This window comes from Rhamphochromis longiceps, linkage group LG20 (genome assembly GCF_057381845.1).
Source record: "Rhamphochromis longiceps isolate RC_006_pf linkage group LG20, R_longiceps_female_GT1.1, whole genome shotgun sequence".
In the NCBI taxonomy this organism is placed as follows: Eukaryota; Metazoa; Chordata; class Actinopteri; order Cichliformes; family Cichlidae; genus Rhamphochromis; species Rhamphochromis longiceps.
Window position 1 is genome coordinate 8480407 of NC_140576.1, and position 13731 is coordinate 8494137.

The 13731-nt window shown below is 41.5% G+C and overlaps 1 protein-coding gene across 1 annotated transcript in view; it reads right to left on the reverse strand.

The window, feature by feature from the left end:
- slc26a6.2 (solute carrier family 26 member 6, tandem duplicate 2) overlaps positions 1–7742 on the reverse strand; it is a 35796-nt gene extending 28054 nt beyond the window's left edge. The window contains exons 1-2 of the mRNA XM_085393196.1: positions 7527–7742; positions 7214–7343 (exon numbers count right to left, since the gene is read on the reverse strand). Of these exons, the coding sequence (XP_085249322.1) occupies positions 7214–7341 (128 nt within the window). The 5' untranslated portion in view covers positions 7342–7343; positions 7527–7742. The remainder of the gene's footprint in view (positions 1–7213; positions 7344–7526) is intronic.
- Positions 7743–13731: the final 5989 nt, after the last annotated feature.

Sequence of the window (13731 nt, forward strand, 5' to 3'; positions counted from 1 at the left end):
TGCTTTTGGTGTTGTGGAGGATGGAGAGGAGTTGTTTGCGGCATTTCTCGGCTCTAACCAAGATAGTGGAGAGAAGCCATCAACATACTTGAACAGGCTCCATAGCCTCCTCACAAGAGCAATTTCTAGAGGGGGAGCCTCAGCTGGAAATTCCAATGATCATTTGCTCAGACAGTTTTGTAGGGGCTGTTGGGATCAGAGCATCATCATCGGCTTACAGTTAGAGTGCAAAAAGGGAAATCCACCAACATTTCCTGAATTCCTCCTCATGCTGAGGACTGAGGAAGACCGCCGTTCCACAAAGCTAGATAGGATGAAAAAGCATTTAGGTGCTTCGAAAGCTAACATGTATGCCCACCATGTTTTTGATATGCCCTCTTATGACTGTGAGCCTGTCCCACTGCCTAACTCAAAGCCGAATGAGACATCAAAGCTTGAAAAGAAAGTAAATGAGCTAACTAAACAGTTGGAAAAGCTAAACAAAAAGCCACCGAGCCTCACTCATGATAGTAATCCTCCCCTAGTGGTAAAAGCAAAGCGAGATGAAACCTCTGATATTGAGAACAAGATAGCTGAACTGACAAAGCAAGTTGAAAAACTAGCACAAAATCAGAGAGAGAGTACTGAAAAGACCGACTGCTTTGCAATCAGTAGTAGTAACATGAAGAGGGGCCTTAAGGTGCCTGGAATGCCGAGGCCGTGGTTTTGTTTTAAGTGTGGGGAAGACAACCACATTGCTGCTCACTGCTCCAATGAACCCAACCCCGCACTGGTTCGCAAGAAAAATGCAGAACTCCGGGAGAGGCAGGATAAGTTTTTAGCTCAGCAGGCTGCTTCCCCATTCACTTTAAACTAGTAGCAGCTCCTGTTGTGGGACGTCCAGGAGCTGCAGTTGATGATAACCCCTGTCCCAACAGATCAGTTGATGGTGCTGGAACACAGAAGAAAGTCATAACCCACACAATGACTGAAACCTACCGTTGCACAGAGCGATCTATACCTGCAGGGCTTGTAGGTCCTCGTTGTGCGGCTTCTGTCTTTCTTGAGGGTGTACAGTGTGAGTCCATAATGGACACCGGCTCACAAGTTACAACAGTGTCCGAGTGTTTCCATAAGAACCATCTGTCTCACTTACCTATACATCCAATTCATGCCCTTCTTGAAATCGAAGGAGCAGGTGGACAGCAGGTCCCCTATCTTGGTTACATAGAAGCGCATGTCACTTTCCCGCTGTCTGTTCCTGGCAGGAAAGAGGAGCTAGTCGTGTTAGCACTTGTGGTGCCAGAGTGTCAGTTCAACAGCAGGACCCCCCTGTTGATTGGTACCAATGTGTTATTACGACTTTATGAACAAGTACTTGAACAGGATGGTCCAGAGGTTGTTTGCAGACTCTTCTCTAGAGATTTTGCAGTGATCTTCCAGCATATTGCCCAGATCCATGACCTCAACAACCATGCTCATCCTGTCAGGTTACATGGTGGAAACCCCATCACCATCCCTGCAAAACAAAAGTGCTGCATCACAGGTGATGTCAGGTTGAAAAGGAACAGTCAGACCACATTTGTGCTTGAACCCAATGAACATCACAGGTTGCCAGGTGGCGTGTTCCTTGAGGCTGCTCTGATGGACATTCCATTTAAGTCTAGCTGCAAGGTCCCGGTCGTCCTGCGCAATCTTAGTGACCATGATGTTACGCTGCAGCCAAAATGCATCATTGCTCAAATATGTGCAGCTCAGCAGGTCACATCACTTGGACCAGTGAAAGGTGACTCTCATCACAATAAGCCTGACAGTGACAACCTCGAGTTCAATCTTGATGATTCACCAATATCTGAACAATGGAAAGATCGTATCATCACCAAGCTTAGATCTATTCCAGAAGTCTTTGCTGTGGATGACCTGTCATATGGTCACACCACTGCAGTGAAACATCACATCAGGCTACATGACGAGACTCCTTTTAAGGAGAGGCCAAGGCCTATTCATCCCAGTGACAGGGAGGCAGTCAAGGAGCATCTTAAAGAACTGCTTGATGCAGGAATCATTAAAGAGTCACAGAGCCCTTTTGCATCCCCAGTGGTCTTGGTCCGGAAAAAGAATGGTTCTATCAGGTTATGCATCGACTACAGGAAGCTAAATGCTCGAACCATCAGAGATGCATACGCTCTTCCGAACATTGAGGAGACCTTTGCTGCCCTTAGCGGTGCTAAATGGTTCTCCGTCATGGACCTTAAATCTGGTTATTACCAGGTTGAGATGGCCGAAGAAGACAAGCCTAAAACCGCTTTCACGTGTCCCCTCGGCTTCTTTGAATTCAATCGCATGCCTCAGGGTGTCACGAACGCACCAAGCACTTTTCAGCGCCTTATGGAAAGGTGTGTCGGTGACTTGCATCTCAATGAGGTATTGGTGTTTCTGGACGACTTGATTGTCTTTTCAGACACATTGGAAGAACATGAAGCACGACTCATGAAGGTGCTGAACCGTCTTAAAGATTTCGGTCTAAAGCTTTCTCCGGAGAAATGTCACTTCTTTAAGACGTCAGTAAAGTATCTTGGTCATGTCGTGGATGCACGAGGAGTTCATACTGACCCTGACAAGATATCCGCCTTGAGAGACTGGCCTCGTCCTTCAAATAGGAAAGAGCTTAAATGTTTCTTAGGCTTCGCTGGGTATTATCGGCGGTTTGTCGAAGGATATTCCCAGATAGCCAAACCTCTTAATAGCCTGACAGCAGGCTACTATCCACCAAAGAAAAGGGGCAAAGTGTACAAGAGGGAACGCTTCACGACTCTTGTGAGCCCTAATGCACCGCTCGGTGAGGAGTGGACTTCGGAGTGTGAGAGTGCATTCAGAACCCTGATCAAGAAACTGACGTCTGCGCCCATCCTTGCTTTTGCAAATCCACAACTACCATATGTTGTACATACTGACGCTTGTCGCGATGGATTGGGGGCAGCGCTCTATCAAGAGCAGGAGGGGAAGCTCAGAGTTGTCGCGTATGCCAGTCGAGGTCTTTCCAAGAGCGAAAGAAACTACCCTACGCACAAACTCGAATTCTTGGCCTTAAAGTGGGCCGTTTGTGAAAAGTTCAGTGATTTCCTTTATGGGTCAAGTTTCACTGTGCTTACCGACAACAACCCCCTCACATATGTCTTGACATCTGCGAAGTTAGATGCTGCTGGTCATCGCTGGTTAGCCGCTCTTTCTACTTACCAGTTTACCATCAAGTACAGAGCAGGGCAGGCCAACCGCGATGCAGATGGGTTATCCCGGCGGCCTCAAGGTCCGCCTCTTGAGGATGAAGCTTTCACTAAAGAAAGAGAGAGAATAGAGGACATGAAAAAACGGTTCATGGAAGCAGGAGATGACATGGATCATGAGGTGTTCTCTGCATTATGTCAACGTCATCTTGTGATGGTTAAAGATGAACGTCACCCTCATTCAGAGCAGCCTGTCATTGCGGAGTCTCTTGTTGTCGACCCTTCTGTAGTGCCTGATGTTTTCGATGAGGGCACTTTACCATCCATGGCTAACTCTGACTGGTGTAATGCTCAAAATAATGATCCGTCTCCCGATGTCAAACTTCTTTTTAGGGAGTGGAAAAAACTTGAACTCAGGGATGGTGTCCTGTACAGGAAGTGGTCTGAGCGAGGCGAACTGGTGTATCAGTTGGTCTTACCCGAACAGTTCAGAGAGAGGGCACTGCAAGGAGTGCATGATGATGTTGGCCATCTCGGTTCTGAGCGTGCACTTCAGCTTGCTCGTGCCAGGTTCTACTGGCCGAGAATGGCCAGAGACATCGAGGAGAAGTGCAAAAAGTGCGAACGCTGTTTCAGGCGGAAGGCTGTGCCTCAGAGGGCCGCGCCTTTGGAAAACATTTCTGCTACTTATCCACTTGAACTTCTTTGTATGGATTATCTATCCCTTGAGCCGGATGATAGAGACACGAGAAACATTTTAGTCATCACCGACCACTTTACAAAATTTGCTGTGGCGGTGCCGACTAGGGATCAGAAAGCCAGAACTGTTGCGAAGGCTTTATGGGAGAACTTTATTGTTCACTACGGGTTCCCCAGTCGTCTGCTCAGCGACCAGGGCAGGGACTTTGAGTCTAAGACGATCAGAGAACTCTGCACACTGATTGGAGCAGACAAAGTTCGTACCACCCCGTACCATCCCCGGGGAAACCCAGTGGAACGATTTAACCGGACCCTCCTTGGTATGCTAGGGACCCTGGAAGAAAGAGACAAATATCATTGGAGAGATTTTGTCAAACCTCTGGTCCATGCATACAATTGCACGAGAAACAGTACAACAGGCTATTCGCCTTACGAACTAATGTTTGGTAGGCAGCCCAGACTGCCGATTGATCTTGTCCTGGGAATCCAACCTGATATGGCAAGTCACAAGACCCACTCAGAGTATGTCAAGGGCCTTCGTCAACGCCTACAGGAGAGCTACTCATTAGCTGCTAAAAATGCCAAGAAGATGGGAGAGAAGAACAAGGCTAGGTTTGACAGGGAGGTCAGGGCAGCTGAACTCTTAGAAGGGGATAGGGTCTTAGTGAGAAACGTGAATATCAGGGGGAAACACAAACTGGCAGATCGGTGGGAACAGAAAATCCATGTTGTTGTCAGACGGATTAGCGACAGTCCTGTTTATGTAGTCAAACCTGAGACAGGGGAGGGGCCACACCGTACGTTGCATAGAGACCTTCTTTTGCCGTGCGGGTTCCTACCTGTAACTGAGATCAGAGAGCAAAGTTCTTCCACTGACGCATCGAGGAAAATGAGACTGAGGGGCAAAACAACAAAAGGCGTGCAAGGGGACACTGATTGTCAGGAGGACGAGTCGTACAGTGATGAAGATGAACTGTATCCTAATACATGGATGCCAGAAATCATCACGAAGGGTCCTTTCCTGCAGAGGGAAGGAGGCTTCAATGAGCCTCAGCCAGTTTCCAGGGTATTAAACCCAGACACCCCTTCTTTTGTGCCCCAAAGTTCCGCACACTTACCTGAAAGACCTACTCACGAGCTTCAACCAGGAACTCCTTATGTTAGCTCTGAGAATAGTGGTTCAGTTACACATCCTACTTCACACTGTAGGACTCCGGACCATATTGTCATTGATATTCCTGAACCTGATGTGACACAAATCTCACCTGATGAAGAGAACACAGATCTCATCACCACAGACCCTGTAGTTGCAGACACTGACAATGTAGTATCTGAGAGTCAAGAGTCCGAGAACGCAAGTGTCCGGCGTTCTACTAGGGAGAGACGTCCGCCTCGGAAACTCACCTACGATGAGCTGGGGGAGCCTTTAACCTTGGCCATTAGTTCATTCTTTCAGGCTTTAGGGGCTGCTATTTCACATGTGTCTGTACCGGTAGGGGCAGGTATGCATGCTGGGACTCATGCAGTCTAGAGGGGGAGAATGTAACCCTGGTAAGATTTACAGCAATCAGAAGTACAGGGTTCTTTGAATGCATCGTAGTCCTTGTCTGATAGTTTAATTTCTGGGCTTGCCCTGAAGGCACCATCTGCGGCTCCGTGCACGTGAAGGTGTGGTGTAGAGGAAAAAGGACGGCAAGGAAAAACTCCATGCTGCCGCGGAGCACGGTTTTTTCCAGTTGAAAGAGAAAGAGGTTTAATTAACATTTGTGAGAGAGCTGTCGTTAGCGGTGAACCACAGACGGGTACCTACCTGAAAGGAGTCGGAGTATTTCTTCGAACTTTTTTGAACTATTCTGGTGAGTTAGCCTAGCTCACTTAGCACCGCTATTGCAGTTCAATGCACTGGAAAAAATAACTAACCAGTCAGAATAGTAGTAAATGTGTTTAATGATGTTTAAGATGTGTTTTCATAGTATTGCAATGTTGTGACAGTTTTGTTTATTATGAGTGTCTAATGTTTTTACTTTCTTGGGCCTGCTAGTTCAGCCGCGGCCAGCTAAGTGGTTATGCGCAGTTCACGTGCAATAGCTGTGCTGTTACTGTAACTGCGGGTGATGCACAGTAATACCGGTGTATTTACTTTTAATGTGTCACAAGATGCAAATTTATTTTAATATTTCAAAAGAACCAAGGACATTAGGAACAAGGACATTTAAGGAATGTGGACATCTAACATTCTGCATATTTGTGTGCAGACTGGTTTTTTTTTGAGGTACAGTTCCATGGGTGCCAAGTGAGGAGCTGGTATCGTGGGTCTAAGACACTGTTGCTGCTGTGGAGGCCTTCTCTGTGTCAGGACGCCGACACGTTGATGCCTGCCGTACCAGGAGGGCGGTAGGGAAAAAAACAAAAGGAAGCCCACCTGAGAGATACCTTATCATTTTCTTTGCTACTTTTTCTCCGCCTGAGATTCAGGTCGTTTTCAGTTCTTAACCCAGGACAGTGGGTAACTGAATAAACTGACACCATAAGGAACTGGACACTCACGTGCTATTTTCTTTTCTTTTTCCTTTTCTTTGGGGTGTTGAAATATTGTGTTTCTTGTCTTACATCTATTTTGATTGTTTCAATTATTTTTGTGATGCATTTGAGATGGTTACTGCATTTGAAGATATCCCTACATTGAGGATGAGCAAAGGGAACTGATCCAAAAGGAAATATATAAAGCAAACTTTGTTTCATAAACCTGTGGTCGTGCGTGTTATGTGGGTTGGAAGTCTCATTGCTCTTACAGAGTTGCTACCGCCAATCTCCTTCCCAAACCTAGATTCGGATATTGTAGACATTGCACTTGGGCGAGCAGTATAGATCATCTCTTTATAGATAGAGGGACACACGTCCAGGTTACAATATCATTCATCAGTAGAACGCTTATTGTTTATAGTATTAACCTCCTAAGACCTGAACTCTTTCACGACATGCATTTTTAATTTCTCTTTGATATTTGGGCTGATTGGGGCCCGATGAATGAAAAAACAAAGAATTACCAGATTTTTTTAAACCTTATTTTTGTTTTTAAGAAAAATAAGAGCCACGTATGAGGATATTTGTTTAAAAGTTTGATAGAACAGACGCAGTATAATGTCCTCGTAAGTGGATATCAGGCCCATGTAGAGCAAAATTGAGTATTTTAGTCAAAATAACCCAAAATGTGATGTCCACATATGTGGACACCAGGTCCTAGGAGGTTAATGTCATTTGTGAATGGGATGAGATATACAGTTGATTAAATATACTGTAAAGTGCTTTACCTTACTGACTTTTTGACCTTCTCACGCAGAGATGTTTTTGATACAGACTTTTGTCCCATCTCATCCATTGCTTCTTCATCCAGGACCTCCCTGTGGACGCTGTAACTCATTCGCCTTCTCTCTGCCATGGCTGAAGTACAAAAATGCTTCTTATCTTTGCCAGTACTTTAGACATTGTTGAAAAATTATCATGATAAAATATAATTATTGTGGGGGAAAAATAATGTGTTTTTGAAAATCTTTAAACATTTGTCAGTAACTACCTTGTTATGTCTGCAGCTGTATCAAAAGCTAGTAATAAAGTTGTACATACCTATTGGGATAAATAAATCCTTCTTGTGGACAATGGTGCACAGGCATCAAATGAAATCTTCTGCATCAGATCCAAGTGGCTGCAAGTAGTGACGGTATTTCTAAGTATTCCTATATTCTTTTTTTTTTGTAGCAAAGAGATAAAGGCAAAGTTTTATTCTGAAAGCCAAGAGAGCTCCTGAGCTCCTCTCTCCCCAACTTGCCTGAGGATAGTTGCTGTCTGTCTTGTGATCTGATTGCTTTGAGACCTTGAAGACAACTCTAGATTTGACACAGCACATGTCAGTCGAGGAAGAGGACAAAGTTCCTTGTACGTGCTGTACAAGTGAAAACAGACATGGTAGAAAAATGTTCAGAACATTTTTGTTTTATGATTTAATGAGGGATTTCCGTCGCTCATGTTGTACTTAAAATTATTTATTTATTTATTGTTAATCATGGTTTGTCTCAGAATGAATTTGTACTCTGGCATGTTATGGTACTACCATAAAAGACTTTGTGGTATAGACAGCAGACTGAATTGCTGCGCATTAGTTTCCTTTATTGCACCTTATCTGTGTTCTATGTTTTATCTGTGCATGATTAAAGATATTGGTCCTTTCAGCAGAGTCAGATTTATTTGATTTATTTGTGGTCACACTGAAGGATAATCACAGATCACTGGATAAACTGATAGCCAACCAGAAATATAGTCGGTTTTATTTTTGGACTTGGAGCTTTATGTGTGTGTGTGTACACACACACACACACACACACACACACACACACACACGTAGAAAAATATTTAGTATACACATCCAGAAATGCATATACTATTATATATTGTACATATATTTATTAGTTTCAGATGTAGCCATTCTTGTATTTTTCTTGTTTACATTATTGTATTTTGCACAACTCTGTTGCTTGTGAAGCTCGCACACAAGAATTTCACTCACATGTGCTGTACCAATGTACCTGCACATGTGATGTGACAATAAAAGTGATTTGATTTTGATTTGATTTATGATCCTGTCGTTGCTTATTCATATTTGTCCTCCCTCACATTACACACTAAATCTTAGAGATTTATAAATATATGAAATAAATACTCATATACATAAAAAAAAACCTCAAATACACACATCCTTATCGCCCCTCTTACACACTAGCTTCACATATAATCTGTAACCATATAGATTCTATAGCTAAATTTAATATTATTTGGGGATATCCACACATCCCTGTCATTAAATACAAGCTGTATTGTTAACCTACATTATTGTGTGCATTAAATCATTGTACAATCCAGTCACATAGTTCATGGCAGTATGGCTTTGGTGCATGTGTTACAAACCTGACCAACCTGGATTTTTATCACATGGTTCCAAGTCTTGTTGTTTAGTCGCCACAGCGACGTGATAATGTGAAGCTACAGGAAATAGTACACTAGCTAGGCTGTTCATTACTTCTTGAGCCAGTGTCAGGGATTGAGTGAGTCAACGGGGTAATCCTGTCAAAGTTAATGATAGTGAAGGTTCATAGACTTCATCCTGACCTTTTTCCAACATGGTTCGACACACCACACACGCATTTGCAATGTCACGTCAGCAACCTTGAAAACTCACATAGAGATTGTTACATACATTCTTTTAAAATCAATGAAAACTTTGTAATGCACAATTTTATTATGTTTCTAATAAGATTGTCTTTAAGTGATACTGACATTGGGAGTGTGCTCAAATTATTCTCACAAAGATATATGATTATTCAGTGTTTGATGAGAGGACTCGAATAGGCGTTTGGACCAGTGACAATAGGCATATATTGTCACTGCTTTTTGTTTTACGTTATGCTAATGATGGCTCATGGCTAAATCATGTATGTCTTTTTCCTCTTTAATAAATCCAGCAATGACATTGATCAGAAAGTACTGGTTCTTTCTCATCCACATGTCTTTCATCTGAAGAAGAGCTTTGAATGCTCTTCAAGAAGCCTAGAGAAGTATTACTTAAAGAAAGTATAAGAAAGCTGGCTAAGAGACTTCAGACTGTGTTGAAGAATAAAGGTAATTATACCAAATATCGATGATTATTAGACTTGTACAAGCTCTGATTGTGTTATATATACTGTATTTCTATATATCTATACACATCTTTCAATAAATCACTGCACATATTTGCCTTTTTTTAAATAAAATGTAATAAAATGAAAGATGACTCCAGACCTTTACTTTGTATTGTATATACATTTATTTTACTCATCATTGTCATGTTAATAGTAAACGGAGCATATAGCATTTCAAAAAGACTGAAATTCAACACAGTTTAAACAACAGCAACAACACTTTTTACTGTATTGATTTTTTGACAGGCTGATATAGAACTGCTTTAAACATAATGCACCATTTAAAGAAACTAAAGAAGGTTTTGTGTTAGCATTGCAAAGGAACTCATGTTAAAAAGAAAATGATTACGTTTTTGTTAAAATCATTTGAATTTATACATTTTTACACAGTAACATGAAACATCAGACACATCTGTACAGAGCAGTAATGGCCAAGAGCCCAGAAGGTTAAGAACTTACAAATTAGTTTCTCGTTTTCAGTGCTTCTTACTTCATGTCACAAAAGGCACAGCAGACACATCTGGTGAGATTTTGTCCTTAGGAAAGAATGTCAACTTCTGAAAGTAGCCTCTTTGTTCACTGATAAAAAAAAAAAGGCTTTATCTATTTTATCTAGAAGAATTTTTAACATCACAGTGAACTTTGCTCAAATTTAATCTTTCCACCATGGACATTTTCTTAGAAAAACACGCACAGCCAGTACCAGAAACCTGGTTGATATTTAACTGGGTCTTACTGATTAGTTTGCAACAGTAATGCAACGGCGTGAAGCAAGGCTATTCATTGCTTCCTGACCCAGTGACTTAGATTTGCAGTCTCTCTGAAAAAGATAATTTAGTCAAAGTTAATGATCTGTATTTGGAAACCCACGTCACAAACTTCATCCAGATAACTGTTAACCAACTGTGATAGCAGTTATATGCATTTTAATTTTAGCTTTCCTCATCGCTGTCATGTTAATAGTAACTACAATGGGAAGCGATTTCACACAAAAAAATCAACACACACACAAAGATTCAGAGCTTCTGTAATGAAGCTCTGAAGTGTATTTAGACACCATTCAGATCCATTTAGATTCCACTATGCACTGTTTGTAATGTATGTTCCACTATGTTTATTGCAGTATACCAGTACTGCAACAATAGTACTAGTATGGCACAGTATTAGTATTACATTCTGCATGCTAGTTGTAGTACTAGCATGCAGAACACAATATTTGTGCAGTTAATGAATAGTATTTCATCTGCAATATAACATATTGTGGGCAGCTGTGATTTATTTCAGCGTAAGTTCACGAAGGAAAAAACTCATTCAGAGTTGATAGTCACTTGTTACGCTGAGATGGAATTACCTGTCAATTTAAAAAATTGACTATACAAGTAAATAATATGAATAATGTGATTCAATCAAAGCATTAATCTGTTAGAGAGACATCAAAGTTACTTGGGCATGTCTAGCTGCCAAAGACACTGGCAACATGACATTTATTGAGGATTTACTGCTGGCAGAAGCAATGGGGTGAATGCCAAGATATACACAAGCAAAATGAGTGCTCAGATTCAGCCAAATTCATCAAAACTCATGAGATGACATTTCATCATTCATACTGCCAATGTGAACACATGGTGAAGAGGTTGCATATTTTTGATTGATTGAGTCCCCAAACAACCAAAAGCTGACAGTGACTGCTGTGAATGACAGGGAGAGCTTCACCGGGGAAGAGGCAAACCATCTGCTGATGTCTGTGGGTCAAAAAGTAAAAGCATTTTCCACACAATATTAAATATAATAACTTTTTCTGACTTCGTGTCCAATTACTTTTTGATCTTGACATTATGTACACAATCTATTTATAGGAAGTTACTCTCAAAGAAAAGCCAAAGCTTGGCATTTTAATACAGCATGCATATAGTTATTTCAAAGTGAACATACATCTGGAATGAAGTACTTCAGAGTACCGGCACACACAGAGAGACACAGTTGTCTGCAAATTTGAAGTTGATGGTTTAATCTCAGGCTCCTCCAGTCTGCATGTCGAAGTATCCTTGGGCAAGATAGTAAAGCCAGAGTTGCCCCATTGGAGTGTAAGCGTGTGTGTGAACATTAGATAAAAGTGCTTTGGTTAAAATCTAGCACTGTCAAAATACTTATAAACACAAGTATAAGTATACCATAAGTATTGGTGACAGTCGCCAATAGTTTGCATGGAAAACCCAGACTCGTTTGCAATCATTTACCATTTGCTGCCTGAGCTGTAGTGAAACCTGAAAAAGAGCAAATCCAACCACAAACAGAGACTTTTCACTTTCAAAGTAAAAGTTGTGCCTTTTGAACTGTGTTGGTTGCACATAAGGGACAACTTTTACTCTGACAGAGAAAAGATTGTGGTTGGCTTTAGACATTCTGCAGTTTCGCTGTTCATTGCCAAACATGTTGCAAGTGTTTGCAGACAAGTTGCCATTTTCCATGCAAACTACTGTGGCAATCTGTTAGCAGCCACAGCAACTGGAAGGCCACAAAGAGATACAGCACCCACATTGTGGCCGATTTCACCCAGCAAGTACTCGCAAACCAGCTGGGGAATACATATTTTGTTCTACTATCTGGAGGTTGCCATGGGAACCCTGATCCGTCCTTAGGCCTGTGTAACTGAGCGCTAATATGTGATAAGACTGAAAACAATGACCAAGACCCCAGAGGATGATGTTACATGAAAAGGGATGGGAATCGAGAACCAGTTCTCTTCAAGAACCAGTTCCTAGTAGTCGAATCTCTTGGACTCATCGATTCTTGCACTTGCACTACATTCAGCTAATTTCAGTTGTCAGCTGAGGAAAATAGCAGGATGGTTTGCATCATGGGTATGGACCTTACTTCTATTTTTATTGCTCTAAAGGACAAGGGCATAATGGTAAAGTGCAAACTGCATCCAGGACAGAAACAGCTGCATTATGCTACCACCACAACTTTGGCTCTTTGCAAACACCTGCACAGACAGCATGCTAATGCTAATCTAGCCTAGAACCCAGAGTGATGCTAAAGCTGATGGAATGCCGACCTCAGCCCAGGACGGCTCAAGTGAGCCATCATTTGTGAGCTGCGGTGAAGCTGATGCTGAACTTCATCAGGTAACAAACGGATGAGCAGTCAGGCTGCAGCCTCCATTTCTATCAGTGCATGTTTCTACAGTAGAAGAAACATATGCTTCCTCTTTCATTTGTTCTGTTGGCTTTCTCTTCATATATGTGTCCTCATCAGGATAGGGATTTGTGTTGGTGTGTGGGGCTGTAGCCTCAAGTTTATATTGTGAAATGGTTATTATAAGACAGTGTACTTCAGATCATTTTACAGAGTAAGATGAAAGTAATGTAATGAGGAGTATAATGAATTATTTTCTTCTTGAAGTAATTAAGTAATGTACTGCATTACCTTTAATAAAAGTGTTACTTTTTTGAGTATTGACCTGACACTAATCTTAACAAAGAGATGAAATACCTCCAGCGTACGCGAACATTTGACCAGACAACATGCAATTAATTTGCACAAATGTAATGTCTTTGATATGCTGCTTAGTGATGGTGGTAACTCTAAATGCAGAGCTAGTGAGAACCCAATCTAGAATCGAGAATTAATAAGGAATCAAATCGATAAGTAATGTCGATAATGGAATTGGATGTAATTCTTATCAATTCTCATTCCTACTCACAAATGAGATTGACTCTTGTCTTCAGTGTTTTGCAAAAGGCACAGTAGACATATCTGGTGAGGTTTCTTCCTCAGGAAAGAATATTAACAGGTCTTATAATGCGGCCCCTTTGTCTATTGATAAGACTGAGAAGGGTCTAACCTTTTGTACAACTTTTATCAGCATATTTTAATGAGAAGGATCTACATGAAAAACTTTGAACTCGAGAACATTTTCTTGGAAAGACACAATCAAGTTGATATTTAAGAGAACAGTAAAGGGAGGGGATCTGTTATGACTATAATATCAGTTTAATCATCTTGGATATTATGTTTGAAATGGTGAATCATTAATTACAGTTGCACATCATGATGTGTAAACACATTTGAACACATTTACAATTCATCAAACATTT